At 47.7% G+C, this 22937-nt stretch overlaps 1 protein-coding gene across 1 annotated transcript in view; it reads right to left on the reverse strand.

Moving 5' to 3' along the window:
* Positions 1–1574: 1574 nt before the first annotated feature.
* LOC143336470 (prospero homeobox protein 1-like) overlaps positions 1575–22937 on the reverse strand; it is a 28629-nt gene continuing 7266 nt past the window's right edge. Inside the window, exons 3-5 of the mRNA XM_076756669.1 lie at positions 20776–20883; positions 15401–15595; positions 1575–2387 (exon numbers count right to left, since the gene is read on the reverse strand). Coding sequence (XP_076612784.1) covers positions 2202–2387; positions 15401–15595; positions 20776–20883 — 489 coding nt within the window. The 3' untranslated portion in view covers positions 1575–2201. The remainder of the gene's footprint in view (positions 2388–15400; positions 15596–20775; positions 20884–22937) is intronic.

Consider the following 22937-nt stretch of genomic DNA (forward strand, 5'->3'; position numbering starts at 1 on the left):
CACCAAACGGGCAGCTAACACTAAGCGCTTCTTCAAATTCTTAAAAGCCTGAGAGGGCGGATGAAATTAATAACACGCTACATGCACAACTCAAGTGGAAAGTCTGGGATTAGAATCTCAGGTGAAAGTAAAAGGAATGGTGTTCAGCAAAGTGGGCGCAGTGGCCTCGACAGAATCTCACTTTGGGTCTTAAAAGCTGCCGGTTCGGGACGGAGGGACAGAGTTGAGGGTTTCAGGTGCGTGTCGCTCCTCGCTCTGTGCCTTTGTCCCCGCTCTTTGTAGTGCTGAGAGCTTCTCCATCTACCCCTGGGGTGAGTGCACACCTCTGACCTCGTATTGTTGCCGTGAGAGAGGAGCTAGATCACTCAAAGGCAGGTGAACATAGAGGGAAGGAGCTGTGTGTGTGTGTGCGTGTGTGTGTGTGTGTGTGTGTGTGTGTGTGTGTGTTGTTTGTGGGGGAAGTTGCACTTGAAGCAGAATTAATGAACGCCTGTGTTTCATCTTACATCCACCGCTCTCTTCGCTCTTATCTTCCTCCCTGTCATGCTTCTGTTTGTATGTATTCAATTATCCATCGTTTCAGCGACGCTGTACTTTAGATTGCCACAGTATTCTGATATATTCAAGTATCAACTGCTTTTGAAATAACTTCATAATGTCATTTACACCTTGTCAAGGCTAATCACGCTAAAAGCCTGACATAAGAACAGGCTGACTTCATCTCACACGAGCTATTCAGTGAACAGTGCCATAAAAAGACAAAAAAAAAACTATGCATTTTTGTGTATGTTCACCAATCCTGAACAGGTAATTAGACACGTAAGATTCATGTCACGCCTGGACAAGTGGCTCTTTTAGTGGTAGCAGTTTAGTTGTGAAAGCTGGAGTGGCTATAGAAACTTAGCCGTTTTAAAAACAGCAAGTCACACACCTGAAGGCCACACGTCTTCTGCATATTCCTACACTTCTGCGCCGTTTACTTCATGTGTTTCTGCAGCTCAACTCCTTTTCCGGCAGTGTTGCCAGACTCGATAGGCTAATCACTACAGCTGTATAGAGAAGCCCACTCTGATGGCCCTCCATTAAAACCCCAAATCGAAACACTTTCCAGGCAAGTTGCCCCAGACCCCGACCACAAAACACCCAAAATGAAATTAACAAAACCAGAGTCCACCTCAGAGGCGGACCAACATAAACAAGAGTAAGGACAGGGATGGGAAATAGGGGTGAAATATTTCAGAATCTAAACTCTTGTGGAATAATATTAATAGCAATAATTTATTTTTTTTCTGCAACGGCATCAAGGGACAAACAAATCTCGAAGTGCCAATCTTCAGCAAGCAGTGATGACAAATAATCATAAACAACAATAACAATAATAATAATAATAATCAAAATAATAATGTACAGCCAATAAACACAATGCCCTACTTGCGGGGAAAACACACTTCAAAACATGGTAGAGCTCAGTAGCTATTTGAAACCAGTCCAAGTCCCACAGACTAGTACAGACCAGTACCACGAGTCCAGTCTTAGTCCAGTCAATAACCTCACTAGGCCTTGTTTTTGTGTGCGTGTGTGTGTGTATGTGTGTGTGTGTGTGTGTGTGTGTGTATGTGAGACTGTCCTGTTGGGGACATCTTCAGTAGCACAGTCTATTGGGCACCCACTTCACAGGGACAGTTCATTTGGACACCCACTGGGTTGGTGGGACCCCTCCTGGGTGAGTAAAGTCTTTAGGGGACCCAGCCTATGTTCTTAGCAGTGCCAATGGGAGCTCCTTCCACACGCTGAGGGCTTAGTTAGTGTTGATCATAAAACAGGCCAAAACGGATGAGGGTTCACGCGGTCCAAAAAACACCCAATAAGATGAGAGTCTCTTCAGTTCAGAATCATAGAAAAACAAAACAAATTATAACCGTCATGGTAATTATCATAGAAGAACAACAACACAATAGCTAGGTCATTTAGGAACTGCCACAGAGGCTTCAGATTGGGAATGCTACTTCATAACTTTCATACATTCAAAAATTTCAAAATAAAAAAAACAGGAAATCAGAAGTGAAGTTGGGCAAGAGGAAAAACAAAAGAGAGTATCATTTTGAAATTCTATGAAATCAGAGAAAATAAAAAAAAAAAAAAGCGCAAAGCGTCGAGCGAGGAGGAGGAGGAGGAGGAGGAGGAGGAGGAGGAGGGGAAATTTACTCGTGTAGAAGCTCTTGGAGACAGTTGGGGGACTTGAAGACCTCGGGGACCTCGCTGTCCAGTTTGCAGATGACCTTGTAGATGGCCTTCTTCCAGGACGGGTCCACGTCTTTGCCGGCCACGATGGCGTTGAAGAACTCCCTCAGTGTGATCTCGGCCACTTCCAGGAAGCGATCGGGGACCTTTAAAGACACGAGAAGGACAGAAGTGTCAGATTTAAGAGTCCAGTCCTGATGATGCGCCCGAAGGTTTCTGAGCGTGATCTCAATTTTCTCTGGCTGCTTCTGTTTGGATAGTTCATAAAAGCGGAAACAGAGGAAAAAAGAAAACCCAGCATTTGGCACTATGATGATTTTTTTCCCCACTGTAATCAATATATCACAACATAGAAACAAAAGAATGTCACTGATCACTTAGAGATACTATAAGTTTATATTATGGCCATTTTTCCTGTCAGTTTGATATAGTGGATACATCTAAACACTACAATACCCACAAGCCTCAGCTGCCAGCTAGATGAATGAATCAGAGCTGTATCGTATTCAGGAGGCTTTGCAGGTACGAATATGAACAAAACACCATGTGACAGTTGCCAAAAATCATCTTGAATTGACTCAAAGCTGGAAAATGACTTGTTCAAAACTGCAGAAAGTTTCAGCCCAGCAACTGAATATTTCTGAATTTCTTCTTGGGAGTCGTAGTTAACTTTTCCCTTTACTCGTGCCTTTGCCGTGTTATCAAAGAAGCAGACATTTTCTCACACAGCTGCTCATCTTTTGTACTGATGAACCAGGAGAGTTTCCTGTTGGAGCCTTCAAAGTGCTCCAACATCGAACGGGACTCTCACATCTGGAACCCTGCATGGCCGGCAGAACTCCTTCCTCTTCCCAGCTCTGTCATTTTGCAGCAGTATTTACTTGCATCACACTCAACACTCCCGTCTCCTCCCTTGTAGAATACGTCGATCTTTTCACAGTGGATGTAAAACCATAAATCTCCTTTCTCTTGAGTAGCTACTTCCTGAAAAGCCAATTGAGGCGTCGGCCTGAGAAAAGTCACTTCTTGTGATTTCTCAGGTTTCTCACACCTCCCACTTCCCTCCCCACAACCCGGTGAGCGTGACATCTTTACGAGTCCTACTGTAAATCTGTGACCAAACAAGAAAGCGGAGCTGAGTGAAGAGCGGCAGAGAGATGCTGGCGAAAGAGGAAGTACTAAATGCTTTGGGAACGGGGAGACACGCCGCCTCTTTAGTGTGCCTGACAGCAGCGCTCACCGACACCATGGAGATGATTAGTCTGGCAAAGATCTGTGACACCTTCCCCCAAGCCAACACTCTGTCACACACACACACACACACACACACACACACACGCACACACACTCATGCAGGCGTGAGCACACACACCAGTGCACACACCTCCTTGTGCCAAGGAGATGACACATCCTGTACTGTTACAGAGCTCTACATAATGCTTGCTACACACACACACACACACACACACACACAGTAGCTACCCTGGTGTATTTGGCTGAGTCTCTTTCCTCGACTCAAAGCTCCAGGGCGACGCAGCCTTCAGGGGTCACCTGCTTGGATAATGCTGACTGTCTCCCTGCCCGCCTCCCTTGATGCTCACACACACACACACACACACACAAACACACGCACACACACACACACACATATACAGCAGCTTGCCCAAATGCCTGACAGTGCGCACTCCGCTCCGCTCCTCTCCTCCAGTGTCCTGCAGATACTCATCAGGAGTGTCAGGACACAGCAAGGTTAGTGGCCACTGGAACACGCGCACACACACACACACACACACACACACACACACACACACAGCCAAGCACACACGTCTCTTCACATACACACTTGCGCACACATGGGACAGCCACCCACCCCCCTCAGGGTGATGAATGGAGGCTAAGATGCCCGTGTGTTTGGTGTGTGTGCATATCTCTATCCAGCGCTCAAGTGAAAAGGTGAGTCGTGAAGAAGTGTGTGTGTGTTTGGCAGAGAGAGAGTGAGAGAGAGAACACACAGGCTAACCCAATTCCCCAAATATTGAATTCCCCTCTGGTACGATGGAAGTGGATTTAATTCATTGTTTGGACTGCTGTCGTCTCTGAAATACTGGCACAATGACCCCGACGTGAGGGCAACTTTGTGTGTACACGCTGTAAGTGTCTGTGTGGGCATGCGCACCCTTTTCCCAAAAGACTAACGGGCTAACGGGCCGGCGCAGCGCAGCGCCCTGGCCGTTAGACGCAGGGAGTGCCGCATTACTAAGAATATTCCTGCATGGAATTTCTCCTGACGTTTTGACTATAAAAGGACAGCAAAACGCTGACTGCAAGGAGAAAGCAATGTCAAGGAGAAAAGGGTATTGGTATTTCAGATCCTCTTGACTGAGAGAGCGAGAGAGTGAGAGCGGGAGGGAGGGAGAGAGAGATGGCGAGAGAAGGAGGGGCTGAGAAGAGTCTAAGGAGAGAGAGCGGAGCGACAGAACAGAGGGAGTTATTCCTGTCCCACAAGCCTTTGTTTTGCGAGTGTGTGTGAGTTGTGTATGTGAGCAAGCTGCCTCCTGACCAGCAGTGAGCCTTAACTGTTTGTAACCCCTCCCTTGTCCCACACTCCCCCCCCCCCCCCCACACCCCCTCTTCATCTCTCTCTCTAGGGTCAGCTGTTGGGCCTTTGTTCCAGAGGCATTGTGGGGGATTATCCAGTGTGGCCGTTCATTCGCTCGGCTGTCCGGTAAATGGGGCCAATCGCGTGGCTCACAATCCTTCATACATATTTCATAGGGCTTTTTAACAACTTCTCAGCAGAGCCCAAAATTAAAGGACAGATGTACAAAGAGGGGAGGAGAGAGGGAGGGAGGGAGGGAGGGAAGCAGAAAAAAAAAAAGAGCATAGAGCGATGGATGGAGGGTTGTGTGTGCGTGGAATGATGCCTGGAAAAGGCAAACAAGGTGACTGAGAGTGCGTCCACACTGCTGGCTAAATGTGAAAACGTGCCTTTTTCTCGTTGGCTTTTGGTCCACACAACGCCAGAGTTTTCCTCATCTGAAAGGAGCTTTTTAAAAACTGTCTCCAGGGTGGATAAATCTGAAAATGCCAGCTTTGCCTTTTAGTGAGGAGCTTTTGGAAAACGATGACGTAACCTGCTCGGTCACGGTCGGCGGCTGCGTGGCAGTAAAGGCGACTTTCTGCCACCTCTAACTTTCTCTGTGATCGCCCATTTTAAATGTCAACAGAGACCGTCACGTAACACAGCTGTTGTCATTAATCTGCATTTGTGTTTATTTATGACTTCGCAGTTATGAGATCAGATCAGCGTGGTAGCACAGGAGGCACTGTTCGTGGTCATAAGAACATTAAAATAACCAACAGCATTTTCGACTTCAGCGCGGATGAGCCTGAATTAAGGAGGACGAGCAGAGCTGAGGTCGACCTCTTCCACACTATCTGCTGATAAAATCATATGGCCTTCAGGAAAATAGTGGTTTTGTTTGAGAGAAGTTGTGAGAAACACGGAGAGGATGGAAGTGTGTGTGTGTGTGTGGAGGGAGGGGGGGGGTGGGGGTCCAAAAAAAAACAAAAGCTTTCATGAAAAGGGATATTACTGTTGCTCTGCCCCTGAGTAACATAATATGAAAGGAGGAAGACAGAGAGGGAAAATAGAGAAAAAGAATCAGCAAAGAAAAAGCTGGACTCTGATACACACACGTTTCCCTAACCTTTGCATTGTGCTGCGTGTTGGGTAAATGCCAATCACAGGGAAAGAGAGAAAGACAGAAAGAAAGAGGGACTTCTCTGACAAGAGGCAACGATGAGGCAGTTAATCACTCTCATTCACTGACTCCCCCCACAACTCTCTCCTCCATTCTCTCCACCTCTCTCCATCTCCCTCTCTCGTGACAGGTCGCTTTGAGACAGAAGGATAAGCTCTTTTTCAGAGAGAGGGAATCGGATTTCCTGCTTTTTGATGAGATAATAAAATATGACGGAGGACAATAGGAGCCTGTGGACGGCTTGCTGGGAGCTATTCACTCCAGCAGCGGCTCCTGTCTTAAGACTGCTTAGACAAACGTTTAAAAAGGTAGCCGGAGGCCCAAGCCCTCAGATAAAGGCTACTGTTACACACACTGTGTAAGTGCATGTGTGTGTGTGTGTCTTTGCCTGTGTTTCGGTGAAGCCTGAGAAATCTCCTCTCTCTCGTTGACTCAGGGTTGGCTGTTTGTTTGGCCAACGTGTTTCTCCCCCTTGCTTTTGGGAACTGTCAGGAGATGTATTGCACCTTCTATTTGCACAGCGTTGGCCAAACAAGACGAGACCCTGGAAGATAAGGCTGTGTGTGCAAGTGAGTGTGTGCGCTAGTGAGCTGTAGCCTTGAAGGATGAAATGCAGGGACACAACAGAAGCCCCCGCTGCCAGCCAGGTTAATTCCTAACCCCAGTTCAGCCTGGGAATACCAATGCTTCCCATGCTTTTTCGGTCATTGTGTTTGTTTGTGTGTGTGTGGGTGTGTGAGACAGGGAATTTATAGATTTTGCAATGCTCCGAATGCCACAGATGGGGGTCATCTGGCATTGATGTGTAATGTGTTTGTTTGCAGTTTCTTAAGAATATTCTCACTTCTGCTGGCAGCGAAACACACATTTCAAAACAAAAGTTCAAACTGAAGTTGAGCAGGCCCGTGACATTTCAGTGAGTCAAGCCAGAGCTTCCCGAACCACGAACACACACACACACACACACACACACACACACACACACAGGCCCCTGTGCCTCACGTATCTGCTCTGATCAATAATCTACAAAGGCCTTGATAAGCCCTTGGCCCACACTGTCACTTTAGGCAAACACAACCCATGTCCCCTTTCTTCCTACCCCTCACAACGCTTGTCCCCAACCCCCTCTCCCGCTGATAAGACTGTGCCATGGCTGAAGAGTCCAAACGACTAGCGGGGAAAAGAATGGGCACAGTCGCGGTGGGTCCTGCTTCAACCATTTCCTTCCCAAGCGCCTCATTTTCTTCATACTCTCAATCATCCGCTTTTCCTGATTCCCCCTCAAATCTCTCATGAGGTGTGCGTTTTTCTCCGTGCTTACGCGGCTACTGGGACGGGAAACGGGCCTCAAAGCTGAGCAAACACCAGCCACCCTCACTCCACTGATAGCCTTGAGAACATGGAGCCTTGAGGGGCTGTTGCATACATATGTGTGTGTGTGTGTGTGTGTGTGTGTGTGTGTGTGTGTGTGTGTGTCTTGCTGTCTGGTCTGAGTACGTATTTGAACGAGAGCACTAGCGTCACATGGGCTCTTCTCAAGGTGCACCTCCGCCGGGGAGTCAAGGACGGGACAGGGTCAAAAACACCGATGAAGTCGCTCTCCTATCCCGTCTTCCTCGCTCCTCCCTCCACCTTTCCTTGCCTCAACCCCCCATCCTTACACACACACACACACACAGAGGCTCAGAATTCATATCATATCAGGGCCTCTTTGACATGTCTTTCCTCTCCTCTTGCCATCCCCTCTCCTTCCCTTGCTTCATAGAAATTGGGGGTCGTTGCGAGGGTGTTAGCTTTATATCAAGTCAGACAACAGACTCAGACAACGGACAGAAAAATAATCTGGACTCAGAAGAATTGCAAACAGCAGGGGAAGCCAGAAATCACAGTTCAAGCCCTTGTTTAGAGACTTAAAAATTCATCGTCTGAGCTTGTATGGCGGTCGCAGGCTGAGAGAAAGCGATCTGAACGAAGGGGGGTCACAGAGCGCTGTAACAGGGCCTCTGGAGGTCAGGAAGTCAACCCAGCTCAGAGATACCGAGAGAGCAGGAGGCAGAAGGGAAAGAAAAGAGCAAGGGAGTCTGGAAGATAGGAACAGGACATCTGGAGAGGAGGAGAACAGAGGGAGGGAGGGAGAGGAAGAATAGAGGGGTAGGAAGAAGGAGGGTGTGGGTGGGCGGGCAAACAATGAAGGATGGAGAGCAAGGAGCTGCAGCGAAGGAGGGAGGATGGAAGATGGATGGATGGATGGAAGGAGAAAGGAAGGAAGGGCAAGTGAGAGAACAAGATGGCAGGAGAAGAAAGAAAAATAATAAACTGCAGATTGGATTCGAAGGAGGGAGAGTTTGGCATCGGCAAGGGAAACGGGAAGTGTGTGCGTGCATGCGTGTGTGTGTGTGTGTGTGTGTGTGTGTGTGTGTGAATGGGGGGGTTGCTTTGACACATCTGCAGCTCTGATGCACGCCCTGGTCATTTTGGCATGAGTCCCTTTGCCACGCTTCATTAGTCTCACACACACACAAGCACACACACACACACTCACACACGGAGGGAGACCAAAATGGTCCAGAAATAATGACATAATCAGCAGCTGTGCCACAGAGCAGGCTGCCCCTCACAAGGTGACCAGGGACAGAAGGAGGGAGGAGGGGGGAGAAGAAGGGAGGAGGAGGAAGAGGAGGAGGGGGAGTACTGGTGGAAAAGCAGGAAGGAGGGAGAGTGGAGTGTTGGATGAGCACAGTGAGAGGAGATGTTTGTGTGTGAGCAGGTGAGAAAAGGAGAGAGGGGATCATGTAGTTCTTTATGTTTAAGTGATTCCTCGCCACCCCTGGTGCCCCAGGCTCTACACACAGCTCTGGTCATTTAATCAGTGCACAGAATAAAGTGGCTTATTCTCACATCTCACACACGTGCACACGTATGAGCGCGCGCACACACACACACACACAGACACACCACGCGGTGAAGAAAAGACCTGTCAGACTACGTCAAACGGGGGCCCTCAATAGCCCCCGGCTATTCACTGAGAAGCAGATGATCCTGCTCTCTATTCTTTTCTCCCCCTAACTCTTCTCTCCAAGAGTTCTACAAAGCCAAGACAAGTCGTAAATGACGCTCACATCACAGCAGAAATATCAAATAATGTCAGATTTGTTTGAATCTTTTTTTGAGATGCATCTGACACAGAGACCAGCGGTGTACAGTGAGCCAGTGTTCAACCTTTCTGTCTTTAAAGGGCCGGCTCACCCTCCAAAAACACAGTTTTCCCACTAACTTCAAGTAATATCTAGCCTTTCAGATCGTTTGTATTATTCGCCTTGATTTTGCTCCAAAGTATGCCGTCAACAACAATTTTAATGGGGATTATTTCCTGCAGAAAATAGTTCCAATGACAAACGTTGACAGTGTTGACATTGTGTTAGGGTGGCGGCAGAAATTCAGAGACGGATACGCTCAAACTTTGATAAGTAAAACTGACACTGCATAAAAACCAACCGTTCAAGCCTTTAAGCATCACAAAATTCTGACTTCTCACAGTGTCATGACTTATAGTAAAACAGCGGCACGTGTTTGAATGAATGTCGCTGAACTCCCCGTATCATCCATCACATCTGTGATTCAGTTCACGTTGCCAATGATAAATATGAGTTCACAACATAAGACGGCTCCTCTCCTCAGGTCATCATTACTGCCCTAATTGTACCATCTCTGTAGAAGCTGGTGTGTCTGCTTGTTCGCACACACACACACACACACACACACACACACACACACACACACACACACACACACACACACACAACTGCATGTGGGTATACAAGGACGGCCAGTGCTCTGCTCATTATCTGTTGCTGCATATGATGCTGTGCAGCTGTAGAGTGCATGCATGATGAATGCACATGTAGGGGAGTTTGGTGCAACCTTTTCTCAATGGGAGTGATAGAGATTAGGGGACTGACAGCAGATACTGTAGATATGAGGGGGAGTAAGCGAGTTAGGGGAGGTGTGTGTGTGTATGTGTGTGTGTAGTTGACATAAACCCACTGGCAAATTGTATCGGTTGTATTTTTGGCAGCTCTGAACCTAAATCTATACCGCCAGCTTTTCATCTCTCTTCTCTATCTTCTACCTCTTTTTGTCTTCAATCGCCCTTCAAAGAGACCCCTAGAGCCTTTTACTGAAAACATCACACCTGTGCGCAACTAGGTGTTTGTAGGCACTCATGTATGTTTACACGTGTTTGTGTCTGTATCTTTGCCGGTGCATCCAGTGCAACGGCCGTGACCTTTTCACCTCAAACCCCCTGAGGGTCAGGTCAAAGACACACCCCACACACACACACCGTGCCCTATGTGGTGAGAAACACCCCCCCCCCCCCCCCCCCCAAAAAAAAAAAAAGGACAGGAATGAAGGAGTGCAAGGGAGACAGGGAGGGGAAAAGGAGGAGGAGGAGAAAACAGACATTAGCCTCTCTGGGTGGAGAACAAATGGAGCCCCGAGAGGGACGTGAAGAGGAGGAACGAGGGAGCGAGGGGGGAAGGAGAGGTGAAGCACACAATGCTATGGGGCACGGCGGTTGGACAGACAGCATCTGCTCTCAGCTCTCTGTGGCTCTGGTAATGGATGGAGAGTTGGAGAGACGCAGAGAGAGTGGGAAGGAGGGAGACGGAGAGATAGCGGGAGGAAAAGCTGGGAGGAAAAAGAGGGAAAAGGCAGAGGCTGCATGCGAGGGAGTACGAGAGCTCGGGAGCGAAAAAGTCAAACTTTCTTTTGTTATTTCCTGGTCAAGACACAGCGGATAAGTGCGTCTGTGGAGGGGCGTCATCAATTCAAATAGAGGGATGACAGACGGATGGACAGACAAAAGAGGAAGAGGGACAAAAAGAGTGAGACATCTTTCCAATAGGAGAAAGAGCAGCTGATAAGAGAGGACACACGATACCCACATGTGTGTGTGCGTGCGGACGAAGGCTTGTCACCGTGTTCGCTGGTCCCTCCCTCTCACATAGAGATCATAGGGACTTCCTCTTTTAAATGCCGAGGTGTGTGTATGTATGAGTGTGTGTGTGTGTGTGTGTGTGTGTCCTCTGTGGGAGGAGTGGTCACTGACAGAAGAAACTTGGCCTAGTCTGTCTTATGGAAATCTGAGAGTTTCCCAGAGCCATCATAAAACTGCCTCTTTATCAGACCCCACCTCTCTCTCTCTCTCTCTCTCTCTCTCTCTCTCTCTCTCTCTCTCTCTGTTTCTAGCCCATTACCAGGTCACACACATTCCTGTCGTATGAAAGATGATGTGTGTTGTCATTGGGGGTTCAAAGACAGACAGAGGGGGCTGCGGAGTAAAAAAGAAAAGGACACTAAGCGAGAATTTTCACTTGAGTCCTCACATTAAAGCGCTGCTCGCTCAAAGTCAAGGCTTTGGGAGGCCGGGTGTGTTTTCGGAAGACTTTGATGGCAATGGACAGAGCGAATGAGAAGCGGAGAAGAAAGAGAAGAAGAGAGGGGATCAGGAGGGGGGCTGAGAAAAGAGGAAAGTAGAGCCGGGGTCTAGGTAATTAACGGCAAGCTCTTTAATTACCGCTGGTGTTCATTGTGCCAGAAGGAATGTGACAATTATGCCATTAAAACTTCCTAATGGGGGGAAAAAGCGAGGGAGAGGACGGAGGGGGGGAGTAACGGAAGACATGCAAAAGAGGAGGATGAAAGAATGAAAGGAGAGAGGCAACAGAAGGAAGAGAGAACGACGAGAGGGAGCGAGGGAGGAGGGATATGAAAGGAAAAGGGGAAACAATCGCGACAAAAGAGGAGCTGGGAGGGAGATGGGGAGCGTATTAGGGCAGCACAGTGACAGAGCAGATTAGCATCAAACAAGAAAGGCCACAGACGTGTGTGTGTGTGTGTGTGTGTGTGTGTGTGTGTGTGTGTGTATATGTGTGTGTGTGTGTGTGTGTGATCACTGAAACAGAGGACATATTCATTCCAAAGACGCCACCAAGGTGGATGGAACTTTGATGATGCAGAATCTGGCAAAGGGAAAACTCGGTGTGTGTGTGTGTGTGAGTGTGTGTGCGTGCGTGTGTGTGTGCTTGCTGAATCTGCGTAGGCTCCTGTTTCAAGTGGTGGTGCAGGCAGGTAGGGGAGGAAGAGGAGGAGGAGGAGGTGGAGGAGAAAGGGGAGAGATCCACAGAAAAGGGCCTTGGGGGCATCCTGATACACATCCAGTACATTTCCATCTCCATGTTACCTCTATGACTCACACACACACACACACACACACACACACACACACACACACACGCACATTCAAGACGGAAAAACATTACAAATGTGTCCATGCACATGCATAATACACACAAACACACCATTCCCACACAAACATCAAACAGCGAAAAACACACAACCCACGCACCCGCACTCATAAACACACACACACACGGTCATACACACAAATAACTCCCACACACACACACACACACACACACCAAAAGCCACACACAAACACTTACACGCAGAGTCTTCGTGCTCACCAAGGCGGTTGGTTTGTCAGGGGGGTTAGAATTTGCATGGCTGGGCAAATTTTCCTTGTGCTAAACTCTAATCAGCTCCTGTATCTCTCAGACACCTGCCCAGCAAAAAAAACCTTAATATGCAAAACACCTTCCCTCCCTCCTCCACCGCTGCAGCTCCTCAGCCAACAGAAGACTTATTCACCTGGCCTCTCTCACTCTTTTCCTCTCTGTCTGTCTTCTTGCAAATTTTCACATTTATGTATGCAAATAGGCTGTTCCCCTTAAGCCCATTTCAACAGTAGCTTCCTGGTGCCAGGAGAAGAATGATAGTTTTGTGCGAGATATGACTCAGAAAAGAAGGGGCTTATCTGGGGGGGGGGCGGCATGTTGGACACTTTTGTTGGGCGCAAACGGTTTTTGGGAGTTGCTGTTCCTAGAGGTTGTTCTGTCCATACGCGTCATGCAAACCTGGAAATCATTTGGACGCATTTAAGTTTCTTCAAAGTGAAATGCGGCGTCATCCAAAGACATATGCTTTAGAGTGGTGTCGTCCAATTTGCACTTGGCCCCACTCTGCTGCAGTGCAACCCTCATGTAGTTCGATTTACTGATTTTTAAGGCACGAGTACGCTGAATGAAAGTCCACCTCTGCTCAAAAATGTGTCTTGCTTATTGTTTCTTCACTTGTCTGAGCTTGTGCAGAATGATGCACGTGCACAGTCTGTTGAAAGGGCCTAATATGCAACTTACACAAGTGTAATGTCGAACCTCTGCTCGCACATACACTGAGGATGGACTTTTAAGTTAAGTAAGAGAAATCTTGTGTCCAGCAGTGAAGCTTCTGAAATCACAGATTCTGGATTGTTCTGTGAGGGAGAGAGATACGTATACATCAAGCTTTATGAAGCTGTGTGTTTCTGGGACATTATTTCCCAGCTGGGATGTCTATTTCCTGTTGTGGGTGTCAGGTGATTTACCATAAGCAGAGCATAATTTGATATGAAGACAGACACAAGCTTCTGTAGGAAAATAAGCTCCGATTCCAGGACCAGGAAAAATGAAATCTGAATGATCAGGACAAACTCAAAGAAAAATATTATTATCCTTTAACAGTGTCCTCTGTACTGTGATTGGCTTCTAAATGGTGGTGTAAAAATCTGAACTTTGCCCCTTTGCGCCCCTTTGAGCTCACTCCATCTTAAACGTATCCCCCGGTCTCTAAACACATCATTGCTGCAGCCGCCGTAGAAACTGAACGGGGGGGAATCGTCTCATTTTTCTTTGTCCTTTGCTCTGATGGACTTTGGGCTTATTGAGACCTCATATATACAAGTGCTTCTGCCTGCCAGAGTCTTTCAAAGCCTCCCTTAAGAGGGCTGAAGATGGATGTGGGGAAGTGTGTGTTCGAGTGCGCGGGTGTGTGTGTGTGTGTGTGTGTGTGTGTGTGTGTGTGTGTGTGTGTGTGTGTGTGTGTGTGTTTGGGTGCACACAGAGGAGCCCCAGTGGACGAATAACGGACAGAGAGCGATAGACGTCAACAGAGAGAAAGCGAGTGAAGCACTTTAAATGTGAGCCCTGCAAAACTCCCACTGCTCGCAAGGGCACTTCTCTCCTGCACGTCATCTCTCTTTCCCCCGCTCTCCTTCTACCCTTCTTTCTCCCCTTTCCATTCCCCTCCATTCCCTTTCTCCTTCCCTCCCTTCATCGCTCTCTCCTTTGTCTCAGAGCTCTCACCCTCTATCCCCTATCTATCCATCTCCCTCTTCCCCCTCTCCCCCTCTTTCTCTCCCCTTCCTCTCACTAAAACAGTAGGACGCTTAACCTTGATAACAGTGAGATTTTTTCCCCCCTCAAAGTGACACACACACACACACACACTCACACACACACGCTGGAGAAGTGCTTTGCCAGCATGCCAGGCCGGTCCAAGGGACGGCTGTACCCTTCGAGGTGAACAGGACACTGGGAAATGCAGCAACAACAAAACACTCACACACATACACGAACACACACACACACAGACTCTCTCTAACAAATACACACACACACACACACACACACAAACCCAGATCACTCCAGGTCCTTCTTAACACAAGCCTTTTAAAGGTCTATTGTCAGCTGACATTGAGAGAGCACTGGTGATCCTGAAAGGCTTCACATACACATACACACACACACGCGCACACACACACACACACACACACACACACACACGCATTGACCGTGGCAAAAGGAGGAAGTGTGAGAAATGAAACATATTAAAGGTGAAGTTGCCTGCTGAGAGTTTATGATTACAATACATTGGAAGACGGATGATAGGTGAATGAGGACGGGGAAGTAAATTGTGGTTTCTCAAAAACACAGCCGTACACACACACACACACACACACCCATGCAGACAATAACTGAGGGGAAATTTACAGTGAGGAAGAGGCAAAACGAGCGAGGTGTCAGTCAGGTTTCTTCCTCATTGGATGAGAGTTCCTCACATCTCTATAAGGCTGAAGAAGAAAAAAAGATTTTCCTCATATTATTGCTGTCCAGTGAAATTCACCTCTCTCCAAATTTGGTGATTTTGAATTTTCCAGATAAACTGAAGGATGAAGTGGAGGAAATTCTCAGAGATGGTTTTCACAGGACAGCGATCATATACATTATAGTGCAGTGCGTCGAGTGCACAGGATGTATAAGAGACTTGAACTCAGCATTGAGCGCAGTCCCTGCGAGGCAGTGTCAGAGAGGACACAGTGAGACGGTGTCACACTACCCGTCTGCATCACGAGGTATCAGGTGAAAATCACCGTTTTTTGCCTTCGCTCTCGGCTCCTCCTCTCGCTGACAACTTTTACGATGCTGCATGAAATCGCTGAAGGCGTTGGCGTTTACCTCAAAGTCGTTGGCCTTGTTGTAGTGCATGTTGAGGGCTCGGAAGAGCTCGCAGTCGCGGCTGACGCTCAGCTCCTCGGTTCCAGTGACACCGTCGTTGATGGCCTGGCGGGCAAACTTCTCCATCTGGATGTAGTAGAACTCCCTGAAGTTGCTGAACCACTTGATCAGCTGGGAGGTTATGCAGCGGTTGAACTGGAATGAGAGATAAGGGAGAGTTAGGTGGTTAAATCACTTTGAATCCAAAGACATTTTGAGTGGAAATGAATGGGATCTGTGAATATTCTTCATGCAAGCAGTGTAGAGGGAAGAAGGTCGTGTTTAAACCTTATTAAGTATTGAATTTGAGTGTGAACAAGAAGGAGAAGTGCAAGGATGACAGCGTGTCATTTCACATCAGGGAGTCGAGACGTGAGGTGAGAAGTTAAAAGCTTGGTAAAATAAATAGAGAAAGAAAGATAAAAGACTCCACATAGATTGTGGAGTGAAGGAAGATAATAGAGACATTAAGTAAGACAGCTAGCAGGGAGGAGGGGGAGAAAAGAGAGTGAGGGTGTGTGTGTGTGTGTGTGTGTGTGTGTGTGGTTCATCTTCCCCACTGGGAGCAGACCTCCCCCCTATCATAACCCTGAGAGTGGAGAGAGAGAGGGGGGGGGGGGGGGGGCGCGAGACCGCAAACACATAATTGACCAGAAAAACGATTAAGTCATCATCTGAAGCGCCCTGGCCCGCAGGGGGCTCAAACATGTACTTAACCCCGTTCACCAATTACACCCTGATTCTCCTCCCCTCTCCGCACCTCCCAGGCAGAAAGAAAGAAGAAGAAAAAAAGCAAAAAAAAAAAAACAGGAGAGAGAAAGACAGAGATGATAAGCGTTGCGGAGAAGACTGTGGCTATCTGATCTGTGCCGCTCGGCTGGATTCAATAGGACGAGGTAAACCTATTAAGAGCCTCGGCTCTTTTTCCGCCTGGTCTCAGCAGTGAAAACACTGTCTAAACATCCAAACCACTAGATAAGGACCTCGGGGGCTCGGGGTAGCCGCCTCGCCTGCCCACCCTAAAATGACCCACTGTGAAAACTCTGATGGAAACCTTAAAAACGTACAAATAATCCCTTTTTCCTGCAAGACTCCCAGAAATTACATCTCACAAATTCTAAATTCTAGCCTGTGAAATGCTTGATACCCTTAACTATCACCCACACCCTTCATTCACACACACACACACACACACACACACAGACACACACACACAGACACAGGCCTTCACGCCTCCCTCCCCTCCCCTCTGCTCTTTTTGTGGTGCTGGAAGAATGGGGGGACAAAATGCTACTAAACGCTGAGCGGACTGCTCGCTGGGGAGGCAGAGCGGTTTTGACATGGAGATTAGGCTCCGGCTATTGTTCGACAACACACAGACACGCACAAACATGCACACACACTCTTCGCGATCTGGGATGGCAGTCAAACACACGCAAGCACACGAAGACGGGGAGGGCGAGGCAAGGGAACGGAAAAAGACAGGCAGAGAAGTTGGCGAATCACGCGGAGTTGGACCAAGGTGGGACAGGGGAGGCTAAAGGAGAGCGCCGTGCCTTTCTGGAATGATCAGCAGATGACATAATGGCGGAGTGGAAGAATAAGTCCGCTTGACATTGTTTGGCAGGGGTTTGGGAGGGTGTATGTGGGGGGAGAGGAGGGGTAGCATGGTGGCTGTCGTAAAGTGCAGGGTGAGCATAAATGGGGAAATGAGGGAGGGAAGGGGGGGGGGGCAGGGAGGAGAGGAGGATGGGTGCAGGTCAGTGCCGTCGGACAATGGCGTTTTGCTGGAGGGGGGGGGGCAGAGGGTCGGAACGTGAGCAGTCAGCAAGCTGGGGTCGTGACATCGGAGTGTCAAACAAACAAACTACTGACACTTACAAATACATCAGCTGCACGGGGCTATTCTTAAACACACACAATGCAGCAGACAGTCGGAGTGTGACAGCACAAAAACACTATTTCACTCAAGTTGTCGGTGTCGTCCTCGTGTGTAAGATCAGAACAAGTCTTACTGGCTGTGGATCGGAGACATTACCCAACTGGTTGTCCAGCGATGCAAGTGTGCCCGCATGCATCTGAGGCGCGTGCAAGATGGAGCGCTACATCCTGAGATTAAAGTCAGTGAAAGAGTTACCATCGCTCATGCAGGAGACCTTTGGTGTCACTGCAGCCGGGTGACGGATAGATTTGTCACTTTGGACAAGGATTACTTTATTATACTGGCAGCTCAGAGGAAGATCTATTAGGGAGGGTCTGTGCAAGTGAACTGAACTGTCGCTCAATCACAGCAGGGAGCACACAAAGCGTACAATATTTACAGTACATGCAGGTAAATGCACTAAATTACATTATATCTGCATCAACTTGGCAAGTCCCCCTGCAGCTTCCTGCAGTCTTGTTTCATTAAGCTGCTGGTGGGGGACAGAGGACCCCTGGTAGCGGCTAAGGACGGGTGTGTTCAGTGTAAAAGGAGAGAGCCGGTTCAAAGGAGCACATCACTGCAGCTCCTTAATCAGAGCTGGCAGGGGTCAGCCAGCACAGACATGAGATGCAGCGAGGAAAGCGTGTGTGTGTGTGTGTGTGTGTGTGTGTGTGTGTGTGTGTGTGTGTGTGTGTGTGTTGACGCACTGCATTTTGAGCATATAAGTGTGCATAAGGGTGTGTGTGTGCGCGCCTGGCTGAGAGGCAGATGAGAGAGAGACAGCGAGAGCGTGTTTCTCACACTCACACTCAAGAGCCTGTGAAAGGTCAGCGCTTAGTGCTAACAGCACAAGACAGACAGTGGCGCACACACACACACACACACACACACACACACACACATACATATGTTCAGCTCATGCAGAGGCACATACTTAAGTCCAGAATAGGAAAACACTCAAGTATCTTTGGTCTAAACTATATTAGTCGCCTGCCAGAAGTATTCAGGCACTTTGACCATCAGCTCCAAACGTCTGCACACACATCAGCTAATTTATTAATACGTAGAATTACGCTCTTTTTTTTCGGTTTAGGATGAAAACATTTGGCTGAAAAGCATTTGGATGACAAACCAAAGTGTGTCTCTCGCCAACACTTTCCCTGACATAGTGGTCAACAATGGAGCAGAAAGCACACAGATGACCTCAGAGTGCTAAGCTACATCCAGAACAGCCGGAGAGGAGAGCAGAAAGGCAGAGAAGCCTGTACGGGCCTCCATCTCTCTCTCGCTCTCTTTCTCTTTCTCTTTCTCCCTCTCTCTCTGGTAAGCCCCTTCACAGTCATCAGGGCTTTCCAACGTTTCCTGTTTTCGCAGGGGTGAATTGTGGGAGATAATCTCCGGCTGCCTATTGGCTGACTGCACACAAAAAGCGGCCCTGGAAAGCGGGCTTTTGTTACTGCGGCGACTCAAATCCAGCGGCTGGCTTTTCTTTCTCCCCGGCCCCGCCGAGGCACACATACCATGCCACACCATCAGCGAAAAAAAAGAAAAGAGAAGGAATGACATATAGAAAAGGGAAAACCCTCCTGACCTCTGCTACTCCACAGCACATGGCTGTCCCAAATACTGAGGCTTGTCACTAAAAGAGCCACAGAGAGAAAGACAAAGAAAGCAAGGTGTGTGTGTGTGTGTGTGTGTGTGTGTGTGTGTGTGTGTGTGTGTGTGTGTGTGTTTTAGGTTGTCTTTGCAGCAAGGTCCAGTCTATAATTAATATATAGAACATCCATCTATCCCTTGCAAAGGCAAAAACTTTAGCTCATTAATGACTGAATCTTAATTTAATCTGTTGATTAACTTTTCATAATTATTCGCCCTCAATCAAAACAATATCTGCATAAATAATGAGTCTTAAAGCGAGTGGGATGATGCTATAGGCTGTCATTAGCAGCACCAACAATGGTATTATGACACATCTGTCAAAACATTTCACAAACACCAAAAGTCAAGAAAAGTCACAATAGTCTTAAAAGGAGCTTAAGGACGGGGGACAGCAGCTACAGCGTCCCCCGGTTGTTAGGGCAACCCACTTCCCACGTTCATTAGGTTCTTGACAGCCAAGACCTGATTAGTTGAGACCTGATTAGCCTTCAAGACTTATGTCTGAGGACACCCACTCGCTAAGAGGCCGCACTGGCTGAATCTAATTAGATAGTCAGTCTCATTCCCATACATGTCTACAGACTTACAGCTTGAGTCCATTGTCCTCCACTGAAAACAAAAACAAACCAGTGTGACTCATAATCCCCTTAACTATCTTGACCTTGTTTAAGTATCTGATGAAGCCATTCATGAAGAGGCCACCTCATCAGGAGTGATTAGTCAGTAAAACAAGTGATTCAGATCTTAAATGGTAATTGTTAATGCAAACAGCAAATAACACCAATGTCAGATCAGTGGGATACTTTTAATATTGAGGAGTTTTGCAACAAATCAACATTTACAGGTGCCTACCCGCTTTGCCAACACGTTCCCTCACTTTCAACCTGACCAATGAAGGGCTGAGAGAAAATTCATGTGACCCACGAGTCGTGCTCGGTGGCGACGGCGTCCAAGAGGGGGCAGCTGGGAAAAAAGGGGACCTTTATCTTCTCATTTGAATAAGATGGCCTGGATATGTCACAGTGTTTACCCCTCCGTATGGTCCGAGAGGGGTGCGCACACACACAAAACAACAACAACACAAACAAACTCGGTCGCGCACACCACAACGGCCATTGTGTTGTTCTTGTTTGCAGCTTACATATTGTGCTTTGTTTTCCAAATTTCCTTCATTAAACTCCCAGTGGAGCTAACGCTCATCCTCGCCATGTTCCCTAAACCGACTCTTTCTCTTCTCCCCTCCCTCTATCAAACCATCCTCCCTACACCTGCTCAGATAACCACTCCTCCGTCTCTAGGCTCCATCCTCCTCTCTGCCCTCTCCACCCCTCCATTACTCATCTCGCTCTTTATCTTTAGAATACTCATAGGCTCTCCAGCTCCCTCATGTAAACCCATTCAACTTCCTCTTCTTTCATCTTTTGCATAAAACCATAACTTAGTGAGGGAAAGAGCCTCATTTCAAGACAGACAAGCGTACACTGTTTTCAACAGCTGAAGTTGGCACATCACAAATAAGTCCAACTTCCCCTTTTAAAGCAGGTCCGTTGACAAATGCTCGAGAGCAGACGCACCAGAGTGTTATCCATCTTTACACTTGTTACACGCTGCTAAAGAAGCCACCATTTCAAGAAGATTAAGGTCCAACAAATGAGTGTGACAATAGCTGAGCAGAGACAGTGTGTATCAATGTGAAAATATACGCTATTGGCAAATGTTAGAAAAAGGACAGAAGAGGAAGATTTGGACTTACCTTGACATCAGAGAAGAACATCTTGAGCATATTGGAGCTCGGGTAGCGGGTGTAGAAAAACATGAGCTTGGCTTTCTTCAGATGATTGGGAGAGAGACCCTCTTGGATCTGCAGATAGCTGCCATTAAGGACATTAACAACTGTTTGGAGGGAAACAACTTATAGTAGATCAAGCAAATGCAGCAACTGATGTTATCACAAATACAGTATGTGCATGCTAATAATTGGCAGTGAGATTGGCAAGAAATCGTTGTTTGGATGAAGGGAAACCAAATTTCCTTCCAGGCATGAATGCAGGGCTGGTGGGGGTGGAGGGGGGCTGAAGACAGCGCACCAAAGCAAAACCATTTGCTTGCAATTAGCATCATCCGTATCAGGTGTGAGAGCGTCACGGTAAATAAAACGCTGGCCAGCACTACAGCCGATGCTTTTACATAAGGAGGCTCATTTCACAGTCAAAGTAAGCAAACGCCTTTGCCTACACCCCACGCTAACCTCCACCCAAAAAAAGGAAGAAGAAAAAAGGAGACATTTGCATATCACAGACAAAGACAGCAGTTAACGCCAGTGACGGGCAAGAAGGCCTAATGGCTTGGCGACAACACATGCCAAGCCTGAATATGACTGTCTGATGCTGGCCTCATATCAGTGGCAAAACAAGGTCTAGGAGATAGTCGCAAACACTGGCCCGAGCAACATGAAAAACCTTCTCACACTCACAGGCCATATTCAAATACATGTCAGAGGCCTTGTCTTCCTAATGGATCGCCTGGATTGAACAGCAGAGAGGATGGAGATGGGCTGGTGGGGGCACCTTGAGGGAAAGCGTGGTTCCAACCTTCAATTACATCCCCCTCCTCCTCCCTCTGCTCCACCCCTACCCCCCAGCCTCTCTGCCACTGCCAAACCCTTGGAGGAGCAAAAGAAGGAGGAGGAGAAGGAGAAGAGGGGCTCTGAGGCTTTGGACACAGCCAGTGATGGGGGGGACTGAAACACATCTGCGCCACCGAACGGCCCAAGCCATTTCCATGGTGAATTAACGGCCGTATAATGCATCTGATAATATCAATCTGCAGGATAAGACATTGAAAAGGGAACAGGGATGGGGGCGGGCTGCATGTTAAAACCTCAGGCCGTTTCAACAAGGGTTTTCATCAAGCAAAAGCAAGACAGGGCTTTAAATTACACAGAAGATACAGCCCGAAGTTTTCATGAAGACTGTTTACACTTGAGTGGACAAAATACATTGCTTGACATTATTTATGATCTACAGGGGTGGCGGTGATCGTTAAAATCAGTCAAGTGTCCAGATGTAGCTGTAACTATAGAGTGGGAAGAAGGCATCAGCTGCTAGATTGGATTGCCCTTGGCCTCGGGGTTACACCGCAAAGCCAGCAAATGCTGAACCACACTGGGTTGGCTCCTTAAAGACCCTGTCTACTTTGTCTGATTCAGTGAGAGAGAGGGAGAGTTGGTTGTATACGCAGCGAGGGTCTTGTGGGGGAAACCCTGGCAGACTGGTGTTACTCTGTCAGGCCTGGCCAAAAGAGCAGCACTTCACTCTCCACACCACACCATCTGCTCCGAGTGGAGGGGATACAATGGATCCTCAGACACAGAGAGGGAGAGACAGAGGAAAAGGGAGCTCTTTTTCAGCAAGGCAAGGTGGGATTTATTTGCTGTGAAAGCTGTGCACTTACACTCGGATTAATTTGTTTTTGCTTTTTCAATTAGGATTAGCATCGCTTTCCCCTTATCACTGAAATTAAAAATTATTTTAAAACAAAGACGTCGAGGTTTTACCTCTCCAGCCATAAACACAATATCACCTCCCTTCAGACGACAATTAAGAAGCTTCATATCTCCTGATGAGGCATTTTCATCTCCAATTCACTCACAGCTTGCAAATGTAATTGTGATTGGACTTAGGGGTGGCGTGCAAGGCTATTATTTTGTCATGATGGTGCACTCATACCAGCTGGCCCACTGTTCGCCTGCCACATCTGACAAGACATCATCATTCTCACAACACTTCCCCAAAGCCCAAAGTCATGAGAGGAAAATAGCTGCTCCTCTTCCTAATTCCAGGTGTAAGGACAAGAATATTTGGAGTCGGACTGAGAACAAATGAGGAAATTGATAGCAGCCATCTGCTCCATAAC

The sequence above is a fragment of the Chaetodon auriga genome, chromosome 18 (genome assembly GCF_051107435.1).
Source record: "Chaetodon auriga isolate fChaAug3 chromosome 18, fChaAug3.hap1, whole genome shotgun sequence".
NCBI lineage: Eukaryota > Metazoa > Chordata > Actinopteri > Chaetodontiformes > Chaetodontidae > Chaetodon > Chaetodon auriga.